At 17.6% G+C, this 23088-nt stretch overlaps 4 protein-coding genes across 4 annotated transcripts; 3 read left to right on the plus strand and 1 right to left on the minus strand.

Moving 5' to 3' along the window:
* Positions 1-2680: 2680 nt before the first annotated feature.
* PRELSG_0602500 (hypothetical protein) lies at positions 2681-4580 on the plus strand (the record flags this gene model as incomplete). The annotated part of the gene is made up of 3 exons (XM_028675473.1): positions 2681-2713; positions 2803-2864; positions 2966-4580. The coding sequence occupies 3 exons, from the start codon at positions 2681-2683 to the stop codon at positions 4578-4580; spliced, it is 1710 nt and encodes a 569-aa protein (XP_028532058.1).
* A 2652-nt stretch (positions 4581-7232) lies between these two features.
* PRELSG_0602600 (eukaryotic translation initiation factor subunit eIF2A, putative) lies at positions 7233-13465 on the plus strand (the record flags this gene model as incomplete). Its single annotated transcript, XM_028675474.1, has 2 exons — positions 7233-13199; positions 13277-13465. The coding sequence occupies 2 exons, from the start codon at positions 7233-7235 to the stop codon at positions 13463-13465; spliced, it is 6156 nt and encodes a 2051-aa protein (XP_028532059.1).
* Positions 13466-14418: 953 nt separating this feature from the next.
* PRELSG_0602700 (conserved Plasmodium protein, unknown function) lies at positions 14419-20070 on the minus strand (the record flags this gene model as incomplete). The annotated part of the gene is made up of 1 exon (XM_028675475.1): positions 14419-20070. One exon carries the CDS (start codon positions 20068-20070, stop codon positions 14419-14421), a length of 5652 nt encoding a protein of 1883 aa, XP_028532060.1.
* A 1905-nt stretch (positions 20071-21975) lies between these two features.
* Positions 21976-22707, plus strand: PRELSG_0602800 (conserved Plasmodium protein, unknown function; the record flags this gene model as incomplete). The annotated part of the gene is made up of 1 exon (XM_028675476.1): positions 21976-22707. One exon carries the CDS (start codon positions 21976-21978, stop codon positions 22705-22707), a length of 732 nt encoding a protein of 243 aa, XP_028532061.1.
* Positions 22708-23088: the final 381 nt, after the last annotated feature.

Genomic DNA, 23088 nt, shown 5'->3' on the forward strand with positions numbered 1-23088 from the left:
TGCACATTTCATTTATATAAATATATATATAATTAAATATATTTTCATATATAATAATAATAATAATAAATTTCACTTTTAATATTTTTTTCCCTTTTTTTTTATAGCTTGTTTTTTTTTTTTTTTGTAAAATAAATTCTTTATCAAAATTATTTAATTTTATTTTATTTTATTTCATTTATTTTATTTTATATTATTTTATTTTTTTTTTTTTATTTTTTTTTTTTTAAAGAAATTTCATTGTAAGCAGTTAATTGTTCTCTAAATTTTTTTCTTTAATAAAAATACAAAACCCTATAGAACACTAGTGAATTTTTGAAATATTCATGATTCATCTATTAAATTATACTTTTAAAAAAATTCAAGTTGTTCATATATATACTTTTTACAATAAATAATTAGATTCAAATATTTTAATATGGGTTCTTAAAATATTTAGGTAGATTAAAAAAAGTTTTGAAATTATAAAAAAGGAAAAATTAAAATTCTAAAAAAAATCTATATGTATTACAAAGCTTAAAAAATAAATATAGATTTGTTTATTAAGAAAAACTAAAAATACATTTAACTTGATTACGAAATGTTTTCCCATTTTCATTTCAATCATTTATTTTGAATTTTGATAAAGAAATATTTGAGAAAAAAAAAAAAAAACTGTAAATCCTAAATTTATATTTAATAAAAATGGAAAACAAATAAAATAAATTTAAAGAAAAACTGAAAAATAACCTTTTTAAAAGAATAACGATAAAATAATAAGAATTTAATATAAGGGTCTATTTTAAAAAAAAATTATAAAATAAAACAACAAATTACGCAACATGAAGAAAAATAAAATAAAATAAATAAATAAATAAAAATTATAATAAATTCCACATTATTAAAATTCTAGATTTATGCGTTTTTATAAATATTTTATCCTTAATTTTTTAATTGTTTAATAACTAGTATATATCCCATTTGGGAATAATCATATCTAGAAAAGTTATATTAATTTTTTTTAAAAACAAGTTTAAAAATATATTATTAAATTATTATAAATTAAATAAAAAAAAATTTCCACTGTTCTAATTGTTAATTGTAAATTATTTTTATAACGGGGGTAGACAATATACAAAAAAAAAGATTTCAAAAAACAATTATCAGAAAGTTTTGTGGTACTAGTAACTGTTTAAAGCTAAGAATGAGAAAAACAAAAAACAATTAGAATAAAATGAAATGTAATAATTTAACAAAAAATAAAATTACCACATCTTATTTATTATTCGTGTGTTATACATTTAGAAAAATTAAAAAAAAATTATTATCCCATTGAAAAAAAATTATTTAAAAATGTTTATATTATTATAAAAAATTACTTTATTAATATTAAATATAAATAAAAAGTGGTGAAAATAATGCATAAGATATAGAGTATATTAATTTTATTGTAGATAATTTTTTTTTTGTTTTGTATCCACATGCATGTAACTTCAAGATTAATGTAAACAGAACATAAATTATTAGTGCTTTATAATAATTAGTTAAAAAGTCGAAATACAATTATCATATTTATTAAATATATTTTATAATATAAATGTATTTTATTTGAATAGAGACAATCTCAACATTAATAAAATCAAAAATATATCTAATAGACTTTTATAAATTAATAATGTTATTTTTGCATTGATATAGTAGATTTTACTTACACCGTATTAGTATTTTGCTGTTTTTAAAAAAAATTAATAGAATAATGTTGGGTGCATGGTTATTTACCTTTTTATATACAGTTCTACATAATGTAATTTTTTTTTTTTTTTTTTTTTTTTTTTTTTTTTTTTTTTTTTGTTCTTTCTCTTTTTAATATATTAGCATTTTTTTATGTTGATTATATAAATTTAAAAAAAAAATTTATCATAATAAATTGTATCTTTTGAATAAAATATTTTTATAGATTACCTACTTATTAGTAGTAAACTTAAATTATAACCAACATACGCAATATAGTAAAAATATAATTCTTTATTATTTAAATATCTATACATATATATATATATATATATTTGGAGAAAAAAATAAAATAAATAAAAGATGCATAAATAAAATAAGAAAATGTGTTTTTTTTTTTATAAGTATATAGAATGTCATTCACAAATTATATTCAAAATAATAATATTAAGATTAATAAAAAAATACTATTGCACTTTTTTAAAAGATATATTTTTTCTTAACGTATCTCTTAAAACTTCATGAATTCATTTTTACATGTATATAAATATATATACTTATATCTATACATATCCATATCTATATATATTATTATTATTATCGTAAGTATATGAAACCTTTTCGTTTCTTAAATAAATATTTTTAATTGAACTTAGATTATTGCAGAAAATAATTTGTCATGTTGAAATAATATTTTAAAAATTATAATTTTTAGAGGTAATTCTTTTTTTTTTTTAATCTTGTGCACATTTAAATATTTTACATATGCATAATAAACAGATTGATTTAAAATTAATAAAAATTTAAAATTTAAAAAAAAAAAAATAAAAAAAAAGGAGAAATCTTTACATTTTTATAGAGAACACCTAAATATAATCTACTAGGCGAAGGTAGTTTAAATTTTCTTAAAGTTAAAAAAAAAAGAACAAAAGCTTACTTTGAAGATATAAATTTTTCTATAAATTGGAATATGAACAAAGTGATTGTCTATTTTATCGCTTTCGTAATAATTATATAAACATAATTTAAAAAAAAAAAAAGATAGAATCATACTTTTAGAAATTTAAGAAATATTTTTTTTTTCTATTTCAGACTTTATTATATTTTCGGAGTATGAACTACAAAAATAATATTCTTGTAACAGAAGCTTCACAGTAATTTTTTTTTTTTTTTATATTATTTATTAATATTAGAGATTCCATTTTTTTTTTTTTTTCTTCTTTATACTAATATATAAGAAATTTTTATTTTTTAGATTATCTAAAGAATGCGTTAATGATGACATGGAGAAAAAAGCTAATACATTCCCAAGTCGAAGAAGAAGCATATATCAGATTAATTTACCTGAAGATGATGACAAAAATAAGGATATAAGTAATTCATCAAAATTAAAATATAATATGAATAAAAATATTAATATTCAGAATGAACCTAATTTTTCACTTATTGCTGATATGGATAACATGGAATTATTATGTAAAACATTTTCTAATTATTCAATGGAAGATACATATGGCAGAGATTATATAAAAAATTTAAATAGAGGAATATTTTTTTTTATGTATGAAATATATTATTTTTTCAAATCAAGAACATTTGAAAAAGTTAATAAGATTGTTAAAAGAATAACTGTATTAAATTCATTTAATTTTTTAGAAAATATGAGCAATTTTAAAGAAAAAAATGTAAATTACCTAGAATATGTTCCTACAAGTTTGAGGAAAATGAGTATAAGTGAATTTGATGATATTCATAAAAAATTAATAATGCTAATGCAAAAAACTTATATAGAAATGTATATTCATAATAATAATTTTTATAATTTAAAAGTGGGAACGGACTACATTTTAGATATTTCTTTTTTTTTAAGAGAAAATGTTTTCGAAATTAGCACTATGGATAAAGATCCTAGTTTTTTTAAAATTTGTATTAATTTATTAGAATTAACTTATAAAAATTTAAATGAACTTACTTCAAAAGATATTTTATATAATATAAAATTAAACAATAAAATTAATATGTTTTTAAATAAAGAATTTACTTTAGTAGGTAAGCAGGCTAGAGAAGAATTAAAAAAATTAGATTCAGCATTAAAAGACCTTCATTTATCCCATTTATTAAATAGAAACAACTTCAATATTTTCTTTCATTCTTTCCTAATTAAAATATTAGAAAAATCAAAAGAAAAGGCAAAAGAAATTGCTAATGATTATAATTCAAGAAAAGTATTTAAACCATTTGTTAAAATAAATAGCTCATTATTAAATTTTTATAAAGAGAACTTAAAATACCACACTTATTTTCATTTTAATAATATTGAAACTGTTTTAAAAAAATATTTGGAAGAAGAATTCTCTAAAGTTGAAAATAATTTAATTAATGAAGCTTTACAATCACATAGAAGACATGAGTTTTTAAAAAAAAAGTTGATTTATCTAATTGATATTGCAAAATTAAATCACAATAATAAAAAAATCCTGAGATATGCTAATATGCTTGGAGAAAATTATATGGATGATATTGCAGTTAAAGAGAAAATACACTCCAATTTAAAAAATATCAATGAGAAATTAAAAAGTATTACAGAAAAGAAAAACATTGCAACTATAATTTTAAAAAATGTTCAACATGCCAATTTATTATTGAATGAATTAACGAATAATGAGGATTTTTTAAAAAATATACAGAAATATCTAAATACACTAATCTTAAGTAGTAAAAGTATAAAAGAAAAATTGAACAATTCAGAAGAAACCAATTGCCTTTTTAGATTATTACAAAGAAAAAAGAAAGTTATATTAGATAATAAATTTATGTCTGCATATACTCTTCTTTTCTTTTACAATTATATTTCTATTACTACAATTTAATGAAATAACTACCTCTTCTCATAATGTATGTAGTACGTATAAAAAAAAAAAAAAAAAGATTATTCGTTACATAATATTTTTTAGTAAACATTTTTCAATTAAATTTAATACTTTTAATTTTTTTTTTTTAGTGATTTATATTTATATATATATATATATATATATATTTGTGTATTATAATGATATTTTTGTATATAATTTATTTTACTTACTATTTTTTATTAGAAATAATAAAATTAAATAGTTATATACATTTATATGTTTGTTTAAAATAATACATTTTTTTTTCTTTTTTATCATTGGATAAACTTATTTTAAAATTTTTCTTTTCATAATTTGTTAAATAGCTTTTAAGGAATTATTAAAAATATTATAAAAGCTTTTAATATGTTTCTATAATTATGTTAATATTACAAAGTTTTAAATGTTAGTGGAACAAAAAAATAAAAGAACAATATGAAAAAACAATATCTTAAAGAGGGGTTCCTATAAAAAGAGGAAATTGAAAATTTTGTAATTTTCTTTAAAATTTTAAAAAATACTGTATATTATTTATTAATTTTATATTTATTACTTTATTATTTTTTTTTTTATAAAATTTCTCATAATTATTTTCTGCAAAATTTTTAAATTATATAAATTCCAAATATATATGTTCATAAATGTTTCTGAATTTTTTTTTTTTTTTTTGAGTAACTTTCCTTACAAAATAAAAGTCTTAAACAATTTCTGATGTTTTAAAAATTTTAAATTTTTATGTTTTTTAAGAAGTGTTTAAACGTGTAAGGTATGTCACTATTTTTAATGAAATTTTAGTGATTCTTTAAAATATAATTTTCTTAGATTTTACATATTTCTCCATATTTGTATTTTTTTTTAATATTAACAATTATGAGTATACTAATCTCAATATAATAATAATTTTATCATTCTACAAAATGTCTACTAAATTATATCTATAATAAAGAAATATATATATAAATATTAAATGAAAAAAATGAGTATATTTCTTAAATATATAGCTATATGCCTACAAAACAATAAAATAATTTTCTAAAGCATTTACTTAACATAATTTACAAAAAAAAAATACCTTTTGTTAGTTTAAAAACTTATTTTGAATTTTTTTTTTTTAATTATATATTAATAAAAATAATTTTAAAAAGATTAATATATATATATATAATGACAAACTTGTTTTATTTAAATTAGAAAAGTTTATTCCTTTTAATCTTGTTATGAATACATATGTACCTTTTTTTTTCAATGTAACTTTTAGTTAAAATTACATAAAAATAAAAACATAAAATTCTTTTATATAATTTTAGGAAAAAAAGAATTAAAAAAATGAACTTAAAAAGAGAACCTAAAAATAAAATTCCAAAAAATTATATCCGTTTTTAACAATATATTTATGTCATATATTAAAAACTATTTTTTCTTTTTTTTTGCTTATTTTTAGTTTCCTTTTTCCTTTTTGGTTGCTTATATATCTATTGGTTTAATTTTCTCTTTATCTATTTGTTATTTTGAATTTTGTATAATTTATTTTTTTTTAGCATATTTCTTTTTTTTTATTTTTATTCATTTATTGATGCATGTTACTTTTTATAGAAACACAAATAATTATAATAATAATTGTATTATTAAAACTTCTTAAATTATATATGCACATGTATGTAAGAATTATTTTTTCCTTATATTTTTTTAATGTACGAATGTATTTGATATTAAATAATGCAAAAAAAAAAAAAAAAAAATAATTTTTTATATTGTAAACGAGTATATTCATAATACTATATTTTATTTATTTATTTTATATATATATATATGCAACAAAAAGAAAAAAGGAAATGCATATAATATTAAAAAATATATCTTTATATATGATCTCATTTAATAGGTTTAAGTTATAATTACATTATTTAATTTAAACTTTTGTACATTTATCATATAAATAAAAAAACTTTTTAATAATGACCAATAGTTTTTTCTTTTCTACAAAATAAAATAATTATTAAATTTTTATTATAATTATTTTTCTTTTTACGCAATTTTTAAATATAATTCCAAAATATATATATATATATATATATTTCTTGTGTTTAAAAAAAAAAAAATTAATTTAAATTAAAAGAATTTTAAGACTGAAAATATAACGAATGATTTTTTTTTTTTTTTTTTTATGCATATATTTAATTCCATTTTTATTTAATGTATTTTGATATAAACATATTAATTTTTTTTTTTTTTTTTAAAGTGTATAAATTTACTATTTTGATTTATTAAATGAAGAACAAAAAATAGTTTTTTCTTTTTTTTGTATTTTTTTTTTTTTCTTAATCGTTTAATTAAGAAATAAAAAAAAAAATTAAATTAAATAGAAGGAAAAAAAATTTTAAATAATATTATAAGAATTAAAAATAAGAAGGTTTTAAAAGAAAACAAAAACTAATAGAGTAGTTATTAAAACAATTTCGAAGAAAAAGTATCTTTTTATATATGTAATTTTGAAAAAGTTTATTTAAATAATTAAACTTTAGTGAATAAGAAAGAAATTAAAACAAGATAAAGATATCTTAATACATTTAATATTGAAGGAAAAAATATATCTTAATAATAAAAATTTTAGAAAAAAAAAAAAAGAAAAAGATGAGCGAATTGCTTATTAGATCAAAAAGTGGTATAAAATTGTATAAATTTGATAAAAATGAAAATAAATATGATAGTAAAATAATCTTCGAATATGACGGTTGTATACATGATGCTATTTGGTCTTATGATGGCAATTCTTTTTTAATTTTACATTCAGTAGAAGGATTATTATTAATTACAAATTATAGTGAAGAGAATAAAAAAATTAATAAAATTACTTGCTTAAATAAATATAAACAATTATTTGATTATGATAATATAAAATTAATAAAACACGTACAATGGTCGCCTAATAATAAATTTATTGTTTTCTTCTTCCCATATGAAGAAAATAAACATGTAAAACTAGGAAACTTATTACTTTGGAATGTTAAAGATAATAATGTTTTATGTTCTTTTAAAATAAAAAAAAAAAGTTGTAGTAATTGGCCTATTATTAACTTTACTGATGACGACGGTTATTTTTTTTTACAGAAAAAATCAGAAGTATATGTTTATGATACATTACAACTAATACAAAATGGAAATATTGATAACTTAGAAAATTCTGATGTTCCTATTAATTATATTTATTCATGGAATCAACCAAATATTATAAGTATATATTTATCTTCATATATTGATGAAAAACAATTTAGATATTTTGTTGCACACACAAAAAATAATTTTTTGGGAGATATATATATTTACAAAATAGGAGGATTAATTAATAAAAATCAAAAAAAAAAAAAAGAAAATGAAACAAGTATAATTACGAATACTACTAATATAAAAATTGAAGGTATAAATGATAAAAATGATGAGTCAAATAATGTAAATGAAAATAGTGTAAATGATGATAATACTATAAATAATAATAATAATAATGGAGGTGATATAAAAAATAATTCAGATGAAAAAAATTCTTGTTTAAACAAAGATATAATTAAAATGGAATTACTCATAAGAAAAAGTTTTGATAATTTAGATAATTTAAATTGCATGTGGTCAGAAAGTGGAAAGCATGTAATATTGCTAGTTCATACAAATGACACAACAAATAAATCTTACGGCTATCTAAGTAATTGTTATTACTGTTCTTTGATTTCAAATAATTTTTCTATAAAAAGAATAAATGAAAATATAGCTCAAGATGTGAAATGGAGCAAAACAAAAGATGAATTTTTAATAATAGAAGGAAAATCAGATAATACTATTTATTTATATGATCATGAATTAAACATTAAATGTAAATTTCTTTCTCAATATAAAAATACAATTAAATGGTGTCCTTTTGGAAATATGATAGCATTAGGAGGATTTGGAAATTTAGCAGGAGATATTAATTTTTATTATAAAGAAAAAGATGATTCTGTTATTTTAATAAAAGAATATAGGGAAGCTTGTACTGTTTTGTGCGATTGGTCAAATGACGGTTTATTATTTATGACAGCATCTACATATCCTAGAATGAAAGTTGAAAACACTTTTAAAATTTATACATATGAAGGTAATTTAGTAAATAGTTTTAATTTTAATGAGCTATATGATGTGAAATGGAAGAATTCTCTACCCGGGTTCTTTAAAGAACCAATTAAACCTAAAGCCAATCTAAAAGATAATAAAAAAAGTGTTTATAAAATTAAAAATATGAATGTAGATAATAATAGTAATAATGATATATATGAAGAAAAAAATTTAAAAAAAAATAGAAACGAAAGTGAAAAAGAAAAAACGAAAATAAAAAAAATTATTACTTCAAGTACTACTACTACTAATACTGCTGCTACTAATACTGCTGCTACTAATATTTCTACTACTTCAGGGACTACAGCTACAACTAATAATGCTAATAGAAAGAAAAAAATAGAAAAAAACAAAAATGCATATGATTGGGATGTTGATTGGAGAAATAAGAATAACGATTCAAAAAATAATAATAATAAAAATATAGTAGAATATATAAATGAAAAACAAAACAATAACGATACAAGTAATAATAAAAATTTAGATTATTTAGTTGATAAACTATGTAAAGAAGATTTTAAAATTGATGATAATTTTTATACTAAATTATATAATTATGAAGAATTAGACAATAAGGATAATAAAAAACAAAATTATTATCAAGATAATAGCGATAATCTAGAAGAACAGAAAAAACAAAAAAAAAAAAAAAAAGAAAAAGATAAAGAGTATATTAAACAAAATTTTCAGTTAAAACAAATGATAAATAATTTTGATGAAGATGAAATTAACGAAAAATTTCTCCTTAATAATATCAATTTAGATAAGGATAAACTAATTTATTTCAATTATTTAAAAAATAAAGATAAAAATAGAGATGAAGAAATTGAAAAATTGAACAGTATTTATATAAAGGATATAAATAAAAGCAATTATTATAAAAAAGTTGAAGAACAAGAAGATAAAAAAGTAGAATGTCGTAAAGAAGAAAAAAGTCAAGAGAAAAAAATTAAAATGAAAGAAAAAGAAAATAAAAGTTCTGGAAATAATTTAACTGATGAACAAGATAAAGAAAAAGAAAAGGAACAAGAAAAAAAAAAAAAGAAAGAAAACAAAAATAAAAAAGGAAAAAAAAAAAAAAATGATGATGATAGTAACAACAATAATATTAATAATAATAGCAATAACATAAAAAATGACAGCAATCATAGTCATAATAATAATAACAGTAATAATGATAATATTAATATTACTAATAATAATAATAATATTACTAATAATAATAATAATATTAATAATAATAATAATAATAATGATAGCAATACTAATAATAGTAATGATAGCAATACTAATAATAATAATGATAATAATATTAATATTAATAATAATAATAGCATTAATTTAGAAGAAACAAAAAATAGAGAAGAGGAAAATATTAATAATGTAAATGAATTTTCCAATTTATTTTTAAAAATAATGAAATATAAGAATGAATTAAATGCTAAGCAAGAAATAAAAAATAATGTATTGTATAATAATAATCCAAATGAAAATAAATATTTTAAAAATCATGATAAAGATATTATGAATAATGAAAATTGTAAGTATATATCTAATAATAATGATAATGTAAATTTTAAAATAGATATGAATTTAAATAAAATGGATAATGACAACATTAATTTATCAAATGTTGATAATTCTATATTAAATTATAATAAATTACATGTTTTTTCCAGGAACAGTAACCCTGATTATATAAATCATAAAGTTATAGATACACAAAACAATAACAAAAATAATAATATGAATGATAATGCAGTTATTAATAATGAAGAATTTATAAAGCATTTATCAATTATTAAGAATGAAAAAATTAATATGAATGATAAAAGTATAATAAACCAATTAAATAATAACAGTTTATTAAATCATTTAATTAATAATAAGCAAATCTTAAATAATAATTATATGAGAGATTTATTAGATAATACACAAAAGCAGTCAATACAAAATGAAAATATTGAAATGAATAATGATTTTAATATATATAATTCTTCAAAAAGCAATATATGTAATAATTTAAATCAACAAAACATAAATGAAATGAAAAATGTAAATAATTCAAGATCGCTATTTTATTCAGAAAGTAATTTAAAAAATAAAGATTTAAATAATGAGCATATAAAAAATGGAGTAACTTATGAAAAAAATATAGTTGATAATGATAATAAAAACGAGAATTTAAAAAATATAATGAATTATCAATCAAATGAAGATTTATTAAATTTATTTAAAAAGGTTTTACCTCATGCAAAAGTAAATATAGTATCAAAAAATCAAAACACATCGATGTATGATCATAATAATTTACAAAATGTAAACAGAAATGTGCCAAGAAATATAGACATGTATAATGAATATGTACAACAAATGAATTTTAAAAGAGAATCAATCGATTCTAACTTTGAAAAAAAGAAAGATAATAATAACGCTTCTATTAACGAAATGAAAACGGAAATAAACGGTATAAATGAATATAATAAAGAACATTATATAAAGGATTTGCTACTAAAACAAAATAGATTAAATCAAAATAATGCATATTTAAATAATAAAGAAGAAAAAGTGCTAAATAAAACAGATATTCCCTTAAATTTAAAAATCCAATTAGATAATTTAGATTTTTGTGAATTATTAAAATGCTATCATTCTCTAAATATACAACAAATACAAATAAAATTATATTGGATACATCATAAAATTCAAACATGTGAGCATAGTAATGTAGTAGCCAATATGTTGGATAATTTTAATAAGGAAAAAAAAATAATAAGTAAATTAAAAGAAATAAGATTAATATTAAATTATGCAAATGATTTATTGAGAGAAAAATTTTCAAATAATAAAGCTAAATATCAATCTTTATTACAACAATTTATAGTTATATTAAAACATCATGATAATTTATATCAACAAAAAAAAGAAAAAATAATTAGTGAAAATTATAACAATCAACAAATTATACATTTTATATATAATATTGAGAAACTAATAGAAAAAAATATAATGAATGAAGAATGCAATCAAAGTAATATAAATGATTTTATTTCATCAGATAATAAATTAATCAACAATAGTAATGGTAACAATAATAATAATAATAAAATTGGCAATATCCCAATCAAAAATGTTAACAATTTAGAACTTCAAAAAAAATTAATAATACAAAAAATGAATGAACATTTCATGAATATCAATGCAAGTGAAGAACAAAAGATTATTTTTTTAAATAAATTAAATTTAAGTGATGCACAAAAAAAATATATATTAAATAAAATGAATTTAAATGAACAAAATACTAATTTCTTAAATCATACAGATATAAAAAATCAAGAGAATATTAATTACTCAAATGAAAATTTACGATTAGAAAAATCAAATTATAATAATAATTTAAATTCAAACTATTTTGATATGAATGATGATGATAATCCCTCTCCTCTTTTAAGCATTATAAATAAATCTTATGATAATAAAGTTAATAGAGAGGTTGATGAAGTAAACAATGATAATCAAAAAAATTTAGCAAAAAAATATCTTTTACTTGATATGTTAAAAAATAAAAATAAAAATGAATCAGAAAATAATGATCATTTAAATGAAGATTACATTGGTATGAAGCATTTATCAAGAAAAATAGATAATTCTTTACAAACAAATAATTACAATCTTCAAGATGAATTAGCACAAAAGCTAAAAAATATAGTGAACTTATATCAAAAAGATCAACCACATTCAAATCAAATTGATCAAATGAATTATTCATATCAAACTAATCAGTTAGAACAAATTACATACCCTAGTCATATAAATCAACAACCAGAACAAAGAAATCATTCTGATCAAATATGCAATCAACACGACCCAATAAGCCACTCTGATCAGTTAAAACAAGAACAGTTAAGTAAACAATATCATTTTTCTTCACAACAAAAAGATTTTATAAATTATAGTAATTTTAATTCATTGAATAAGAATGTTAATATAAATGCTAATAATTTAAATCAAAATAGTTACTTTTCTCAGTCAAGAGATGATAGTAAGAATATAAATGCATATTTAAGAATATTAAATAATGAAAATATGTTAGTTAATCAAAAAAATAGGAATGATAATTCTAATTCTAAGATTTTGAGTATAAGAAATATAATAGATGAACAAAAGGTTATAGATAATAGTGAGATACATCATGATTATTTAATGAATGATCAAAATAAAAATTCAAAATTTTATTTTATGAATCAGAACGGCGAAAATTCAATAAATAATCATCATTCTCAGCCACTTCTCAATAAAATGCCAAATAAGTATAAAATAAGTACTGGTAACAAACCTTTTAATAATACACCTGAGAAAAAACCTACAAGTAATATTTTAGAAATAGAAGAAACAAAAAGGCCAGATGCCTTAAGGGATAAATGTTGGCAGTATGTTGATCCTAAAGGAGTTGTACAAGTATTAAAAAGAAAAAAAAAAATTATTGTAAAAACTTTTAATGTATTATTTTATACATTTTACATTTTATTTTTTAGGGTCCCTTTTTTTTAGATGAAATGAGGGTTTGGAGTGAAATGGGATACTTTGAACCTATGCTACCTGTACGATGTTGTGATTCTGATCGTTTTGTTGCATTAAATAAGTTATTTCCCCCACCTCATAAACCTTTTACCATTGTACCAAAGCCTCAGCCAATATTACAATGGGAAGAAGAAATATTATAAAATTCAATATTCTTTTTTAATTTATATTATATATTATTATTATTATTATTTAATTTTTTTTTTTTTTTTTAATTTATCTGTAATTTAAAATACAGAAACTGTATGTGTAATTGTATATATATATATATATATATATATATATATATATATATATATATATATATGTGTATATATGTATATACGTGTGTCAATAATAATAGTTCTTTCTCTTTTTTTCTGTTTTTTCTTTTTTTTTTTTTGTTGTTTGTGCTTAAAGAAAAATATATATATATATATATATAATATAAAAATAATGAAAAGATTTATAACTTTTTTTTTTAACTTTAAACTTTGTTTTCTTTTAATTTGTTCATATGAGAATATGTATAAATCATCTATTATTTTAAAATAGTATAAATTTAATATAATGTAATATGATTTCCATATTTATTAAATAATTATCAAATTATATTTTTTTTTTTTTTTTTAATAACATCACGATTGTATTTTTCTACATTTATAATTTTTTATTAAAAAAAGACATTTTTATTAAAATGCTAACTCATGATCCTTATTTCAATAACTTAATTAAATATATAATAAAAATCATGTGATTCATTAACAATTTTTTAAAAATTTTAAAATTTTATTTTTTATATAAAAAATTATTTATAAATTCAAATAATTTAGATTAATTTTTCAAAGAAAGTTTTTAAATTACATTTCATATATTTAAGACATTCTAATACATAATTTTATTAAAAAAAAAAATAAAAAAAAAAAAACAAAAAAAACAAAAAAAACAACAAACAAAAAGCAAAAAACAAAAACAAAAGAAAAAAAAAAAGGTATTTATATGAATTTTTACCGTTATTTATTTTATTTTATTATTTTTTTTTTTTTATTTACCTTTAATAGAACAGTATTTTATTTCTGAAATTTTTTAAAGCAAATTTCGTATACAAATATATAAACTATTTATATTTTAATTTTTCATATTTTTCGATCAGAGCAGATGTTTTTAACAGTGAATTTTTTTTTTTTGTGCTAGTAGACTGTCTACTGATATAGCAGTTTTTGCTACAACTAGAATGCTCATTTTCATTTACAAATTTGAAAGAAGATGATCTTGAAAATGTGTTGTTTTTTTCCGTATAATTAATATTTATTGGTTGTTGATATAAAAATAATTTAGCTTTATTATTCATTAAATATTCATTTATACATTTATTTTTATTATTTATAAAATAATTCATTTTATTGTTATTTTGATCAAAGTTGCTTTTTATTAGTTTATTTTTATTTATACTTTCTGATAACGTGATAGAATTATTCTTTTTAAGGAACAGATTTTCATTCATTTTTGTTCTTGTTAAAAAAATAGAATCTTTAATAAATTTTTTTTTGTTATTAAACTTATTTATAATTTCATTACTTTTACAATTAACGTGTGTATTTATATTTTTTTCATTATATTTTAAAACATTGTTTTTTTTTTTAATATATGTATTAATAGATTGATAAACGTTCTCATTACTATCTTTTCTAGAATTTTTTTCATTAATACCATTTCTTAAGCTAAATAATTTAATAATAGAAAAAGCTGTTTTATCTAAATCATCTCCACTTTTAGATAAATTATAATCCATTTCCTTTAGATAATTACTAAATAAATTATAATCCTCGCAAAAAAATTTTGCTAATTTAAAAAATTCTATATTATATTTTAGCGTATACTTTTCAGAATTTTTATTTTTTCTTTTATTATTTAAGTATGCTTTCATTAATTTACTTTTATCATCCTTAGTTATTGGTTCTTCTGAATTGGGATATACGTCATTATTTTCCATATTTTTTAAATAACGACAGTAATATGATTCATTAAAATCTAAAACATCAATTTTGCTATTTGATTCAAACATTATATCATTTATTTCATCTGAATTACTTGCGTTTTCATTACTATTATTTTTACAATTACTATTTTTACTATCATACTTTTTGTTAGTATCAATTACAAATTCATTATTGTTAACATTATCACTACTGCAATTACTATTATTTTTAATATTAACAGAATTGTTATTATTATTTTTATTTCTAGTATTAACTACATTATCATAATATTTTATATTATTATTTTCTTTAATATTAACTCTACTAATATTATTATCATATATATTATTATTATTTAACATTTCAGAACTCTTCTTAATTGTTTTATAAAAAGTGTCAGTGTTATTAGCACTATTAAAAAAATTATCAATTGATGTAATATGATTACTTGAATTTATTTTATTATTATTATTAGAGGATTTATCAAAATTAATTTCATCGTCGCTATTGTTACTACCTGTTTCAACCACTTTATAGTTAATATCATTATTATTACTCGATGAAATTATTACATTTTTTTCTTTAATATTGTTTTTTTCATAATTTTTTAACTCTATTCCTTCATCATATGACAAAATTTCTTTTGGTAATTCCAATATTTCCTTAGCATTAAAAGAATTTAATTCCATTTTATTTTCTTCGTTAACTTTTCTATTATTATCATTTTTCATTGATTCAATTTTCATTTTTAATATTTTTTTTAAAACATTACTATTTATTTTTAAATTAGTCTTATTTTTTTTTTCATTCAAGTTTTTTTTATCTTCATTAAAATAGTCATTTTTTTTCTCTAATAAGTTCTCTTTTTCTTTGTTATCATTTATGAGTGAAATACTATTATTAATATCATTAATTGTTGAATTCATTTCATTTTCAGTTTCTTTTCTTAAAAAATTATATTTTGCATTACCATTATTATTTAAATATGGAATTTTTGCGCTTATGAAGTTTTCTACATTTTTCTTATTGCTGTTCAATTTTTTATTGTAATTAATTTCTTCCTCGTTTTTTTCTTTATCTATTTCTTCCTCATTTTTTTCTTTATCTATTTCTTCCTCATTTTTTTCTTTATCCATTTCTTCCTCATTTTTGTTTTTATCTATTTCTTCCTCGTTTTTTTCTTTGTCTATTTTTTCGTTATATTTTTCCTTATCTGATTCTTCTTTATTTTTAAGTGTATGCAATTCTTTTATCATATAATTTATTATGTTACTATGACATATACTGTTTGAATTTTTAAAAGAATTTTCACGTGTATGATTATATATATTACTTTCTAAATTAATTAAAGGATCCCTACATAATAAGTACATACTTTTTATGTAATTGATAATTTTTTTTTTCTTTTTTTCTACATATATCTTATCCATAATTAATTTCATTTCATTATATTTATTATTTTTTTCTTTTTCATAATGTTCTGTATCATAATTTTTCAATGAATGAAGAAAATTTTTATTTGAATCATAACTAGCACTTCTTTTCTTTTTATTTATACTATTTTTTTTTATATATTTTTTAGTAAAATTAACTTCATTATAATTTTTTTTAATCTTGTTTAATTTTTTTATATAATTGCAGAAGTTTAAATTATATGTAAAATTATTGCTTGGTAGTGTAGAAACTAAAGTGTTTTTATTATCCTCTATTTCTCTTTTTTTGTTATTAATTAGTTTTATATCACCAATTTTTTCAATTTTTTCTTTTTTTATATTAATATTTTTGCATTTTTTTTTTATATTTTCAGCATTATCTTCATTTTTACTTTTTTTATTATGTCTATTATTAAAATATTTTTCTTTTTCATTTTCACTTTTATATTCACATCCACATTCACTTTGCTCTTTTTCACTTTCTTTCTTATTTTTTTCTTTATTATCGTAAATATCTTCATAATTTTTAATCTTATTTTTATTTTTTTGATATTCATTTTTGTATCTTTTTTCTTTATATTTAACTTCATCCTTTTCTTTTAACCTCTTTTTAATCATATCAAATTTTAAACTACCAGAAACACTATCTTTTTTTAAAAAATATTTTTTTTCATTTTTATGTATAGGAAATGAACATATAAAACAATTTGTACTGATATCATGTTGATCTTTTCCTTCTGTTGACAAAACTGAATTAGAATAAGAGTTATTTTCCTTGTTACTATTCAGAGATGAATTTTTAATATTTAAAGTGTTTTCGCATTTGAGATTGTTCAGATCATTTAGATGATCATTACTTTTCTTTTCTATCATTTTTTTTTTTTTTTCTCTCTCTAAAGTTGAAGAAATTATGTTGTTTTTGAACATGTATTCATTGGATAAAAAAAGTTTTTGTGTATTTTTCAGCAAATCGTTAGAATGTTCTAGTGTTAAATTATTTTTATCATTATAAATATTTGATAAAACACTTTTAAAATAATGAGAATTTTTTTTTAAATAACTTGGTATTTTTTTTCGTTTCCATTTTTCTATTTGCTCTTTTATAAAATTACGTTTATTGTCATAATCACATAAATAGTCCACTTTATGAGAACAAGGATTAGAATAATAATTATTCATATATTTAAGAATATTGCTATTTATACATTCTTTAGAGTTAATATAATTTTCATTATTTGAAATATTCCTTTTTATATCATTAGATGATATTATGTATTCATCATATAAATTATAATTACTTATATACGCATTAGAACTTGCTATATATGAACTTAATTCATATTTTGTTTTTTTTAAAACACTATTTTTGTCTATATTTTTATATACTTTATTTTTTCTTTTTATTATATCCTTAACATTATAAGCTAATGGATTAGTATGATAGTGAAGCATCATCATCTGTTTTTTTAATAATTTTTTTTGGCATCTTTTTATATTGTCATTAGTTTCATTCACACAGTTAAGATTTATATCATATCTATAATCATTATTACAATTACCTTTTACTGAAGAATTAGAAATATCTGATTTATAATTTAGGTTATTTGAATTATATATTACAATTTTTTTTTTTTTTTTTTTATTTAAATGAATAGGAACACATTCATTATTAAACGTATCTTTATCATTTATTATGTTTTCATTGATTAAATTATAAAAATCATTTTTACATTCATTCCTTTTAAGTGTCTTATATTTATTTATACTTATATTCCTTGGAAAATAAAAAATCCTTTTTTTTATATTATCAAAATGTTTAACATATTGCTTATTGCCACATATATTATTTTTCTTTTTTTCATAATCTTCCTCTTGCCTGATTTCATCATCTTCTGTATCATCGTTATCAGTATCTTCAGAAGTTTCTATATATGTTCTATTGTTTTCTAGTAATTGGTTTTCTTTTGATACATCCATTTTATAATTTATATCACTATTTTCATTTACTAAATAATCAAAGGATTTTTTTTTTTTTTTTTTTTTTCTCCTTTTTTTTTCCATATTAATATGCTTATTAATTAATAATTTTTTAAAAGAATTTGAATGTTCATCAATACTATCAATGTATTCAGCATTGGTGAAATGCCCATTCTTATAATTTTCTATTAATGCATTTGGATTTAAATTTTTTTTTTTATTTGTCTTTTTTTTATAATAATTACAAACATAAATATTTTTTTGAGTAGTAAATAACTCTACACTATCTGATACAGACTTCTTCTCTTCATTTGAATTAACGATTGATAGAGAAGATGATATATTAACGAGCACGGAATCTTTTGAAGAATTTATATATGTTAACTGATTACTACTTTCTGTTGAAATCTTTTGAATACTCTTTCCATTAGATGAAAGAACACAGCATAAAGTACTATCCTCATTTGTTGGATTTCCCTTTTGTTCTTCGAAATGTCTTATCTTATCTTTCATATTTTTTTCTATTTCCAATAGTTTTTTTAAATTATTTTCATATGTTCCTTTATCATTAAAATGAGATTTTATATTTTTTAAGTCATTTTTATTATCAATGATTTCATTTTCTCTATAATTTATTTCTTCAATTACATTAGCTTTTTCTTTCTTCTCATTATCATGATAATCACTCTTATCATTATCTCCATTTTCGATGTCTCTCAACTCTTTTTCATTTAGACTAACATCGTTTTTTGGATAATTACTTCTTTCACCACTTATAAGATAAAGATTATTAATTTTACAATTAACAAAATTTCGAAATAAATCATTTAAATTGTCACTAACCTCTTTTGAAATATTTTGAAAATCATTATTGTTATCTGATATATTTGCATCGATAATATCGTCATCATATTTTAATTTTTTGACATAATTTTCTACATTTTTTTTATTTTCAGAATTGTTAATCTTACCTATTATATTTCCTTCTTTAATATAATTGTCTTTTTTTTTAACTGTTTGATTAATTTTAATTTTATTTCTGTTTTCTTTTGAATAAGCTAACTTAATATCTTTTTTTTTCATTTCACAGGATTTATAAGAACACTCATTTTTTTTTACATATTTATTTATTGATGACAATTTAGAATTTTTAAAATTTTCTATTGATTTTTTTTTTGGTAAATTACATTGTTTATTATTTAATAATTTATCTACATTAATAATTTTTGCAGTATGTAAATTACTCTTTCCTTTATTCTTGTCTTTAATTGTTCGGATGGTAGTTGAAGAAATTTTTTTTTCTCTTGTTTTTAATAATCTATTTTTATGTTTTTCTAACGACTCTTCTAATCTCTGCTTTATTCTATCTAAATTATTCATCTTTTTCTTAAAATATGCATGTGATATTACAATAATATTTCTGTGTATTTTAGATTATATATTTTCTTTTCAATTTTAACTAAGTATCAAAAAATTACAAATTTCAAAAATAAATATGTGTAAAGAATTTTTATTTCAATTAAAAAAAAAAAAATAAATAAAATAAAATAATAAAATTAACAAAATAACTAACAAAAATAAATAAATAAAATAAATAAACAAATTAACAATTATGTAAAATTAAGAAATTATATAGAATTTTCACTTTTATATTGTTGTATATGTGTTTGAAACAAAATTTACAAATAAATTAAAATATATGAAAATATATATATATATATATATAAATAGACAAATTATGCGGTATAATTAATTAAATGAAAAAAAAAAAAAAAAAAAAAGAATTAAAATAATTATTCCCATAAAATAATTGTTTCATTTATTTATATTAATATCAAACAACTTAATTGAAAAAATAATATATTTTAAAATAATTACAAATGGTGTAAAAAAAAAAAAAAAAAATCCTTCAACGTAAATTTTTTTTCTGATGGGATTATTAAAAATATAAAGTAGAAGAAAACCTATAAAAGTAAAAAGAATATTAAGATAAACCTTTAAGTAATTAAATTAAGAAATGAAAGTTGGTTATTTAATTTTAAATATTTTTCTTTTAATTATTGGATATAATAGAATATTATATTTTTCCCTTTTTCTTTTTTTTTTTTTTTTTAACCTCGAGTAAATCAAATTTGACGGAAAAAAAAAGAAAAAGAAAAAGAAAAAATAGTAAAAGAAGAGGAAAAATATATTAGACAATAATAAAAAAAAAAGAGAAAATTATATTACAAAAAAATAAAATCTTAATTTTCATTGAATCATTGGAACCATTAGAAAAATGTTTAAAAAAAAAAAAGAAAAGAGTAAATATAAAATATATATGTTAGCTAAATAAAAATTATTCTAACACTCTTTTAAAATTTTATATTACATAATGATAAACTAAATAGTTTTAACCAAAAAAATTAAACATTTTTTTTTACTTTTTTTTTTTAATTTATTCTATATAAATATATATATATATATATATTCTTTGCACCTTCTTGCATTAGCATTGCAGATGTAATTTTTTTTTATTTTATTGTTTTGCTTATATAATATTTTATTTTTTTATTAGTTAAAATAAAAAATACAAAAGAAAAAAATGTGTATGCAACACTTATTTGGATGAATACATTTATTTTCATACTTATATCTAAAACAAAATGAAAGATAAAAAGAAAAATAATATTAATTATCGTTGTATTTCATTTATTATAAAAAAAAATTAGTTTTAATCCCCTCATACTAATTAATTAAAATACATTTCTTCACGTCTTGTTAATGTTTTCATGTGAAAATTAAAACTTGTTAAATAAAGATTTAAATATGATGTCGTTAAATTTTTTTTTCAGATCTTCACCTTTAAAAAATTATGGGTATAAAAAATATTTAAAAATTAAAGAGAATATTTTTTTTCTTATTTAAGAATTAGTTTTAAAACTTTACATTTTTTTTTTTCTATTTCTTTTTCTTTTCTTCTTTTTTGTAAGTACACCTCTTATTTGTAACTTTTACAATTTTTATTAAATATCTAATTTTAAAATATTTATACTATCAATTATGTTATTTTTATTCTTAAAAAAATTAAGAAATTAAGATAATATCAAATTTTTTTTATATCTTTCTCGAAATTAAAAAATAAAATGAATTACTATTGAATATTTATATTTCAGTTAAACAATTTTTTTTTTTATATAATATTAAATTTACATTTAAAAAAAAAAATTGAAAAAAAGAAAAAATATAATAAAAAAAATTTTCATAAGTTTTTACAGTATATATATATATTTTATTTGAAATATAATGAAATATTATTTAGAATTCTTGAAAAAAAAATTATTAAAGAAAAAGAAATTGTCTATAAAGAGTGAGACAATAAATAAATATTCTAAAAATCAACCATTAGACATAAAGAAAACGGAAATAGATATAGTGAAAAAGAATTTAACAAATAAAGATAAAATTAAAGAAGATAATAATTTAAAATTGATCAAATTAGCAAATACAAATACACTAGAATCAAGTACAAATATAAAATTTACATTGCAAAATATAAAGTGTAATGAAATTAGAAGATTTTATTTAAATAATAGCAACAATTTTGTGAATTCAGATGGATTAAAATGTAACATTTTATCAGCCGTATATTGTAATGAAAAAAATATTTTATTTTATTTATTAGTATTTTCTTTCACAAATATAGACAAATATTATTTAGAATTAATAAAGATTCATATAAGAAATTCTAAAACTGAAGAATCAATTGTTAAAAATGCTGAATTTATAATAGTAAATAAAAATAATAACATAAAAAATGAAAATAAAAGAACATTTACAAATATTAAAATAGCTATGAAAATACAAGAAAACAAAAAAATTAGTCAATTCGCTAATCATAATAGTTTTATTCAAGATATATCACTTGATAATATATTTTATATAATTGAATATAGGAAATGGCATAATTATTGTGACTGTTTTGAAAATGCAAATTATAATGCTTTAAATAGTAGATACTATAAGAAAAATATTTAGTCATTATATATATATGCAACTAAAGAAAAATAAGGAATAATTACAAATAAAAAAAATGTAATAGTTAAAACAGTTGATAACTAAATGTTTAAAATTTATAATCTTTTTTGAAAGAAAAAAAAAAAAAAATGGAATGTTTTATTTGTTTTGTGAAATTATTTTTATGCAACTTTTGATTATTATTTAATGGTTTCACAACTTTAATTTAAAATTCTTATATAAATAAAAAAATAAAATTTTTTTTTATTTTTTAGTAATGTGCATATTTCACAAACTTTTTTATTTCATATATAAAAACTGAAAAGATTTTAAATTCCTTAAAAAGGCAAAGAACAAATATGATGCATATATATTTAAATTTTAATTTTTATAATTACTAGA

Source organism: Plasmodium relictum (assembly GCF_900005765.1).
Source record: "Plasmodium relictum strain SGS1 genome assembly, chromosome: 6".
Lineage (NCBI taxonomy): Eukaryota > Apicomplexa > Aconoidasida > Haemosporida > Plasmodiidae > Plasmodium > Plasmodium relictum.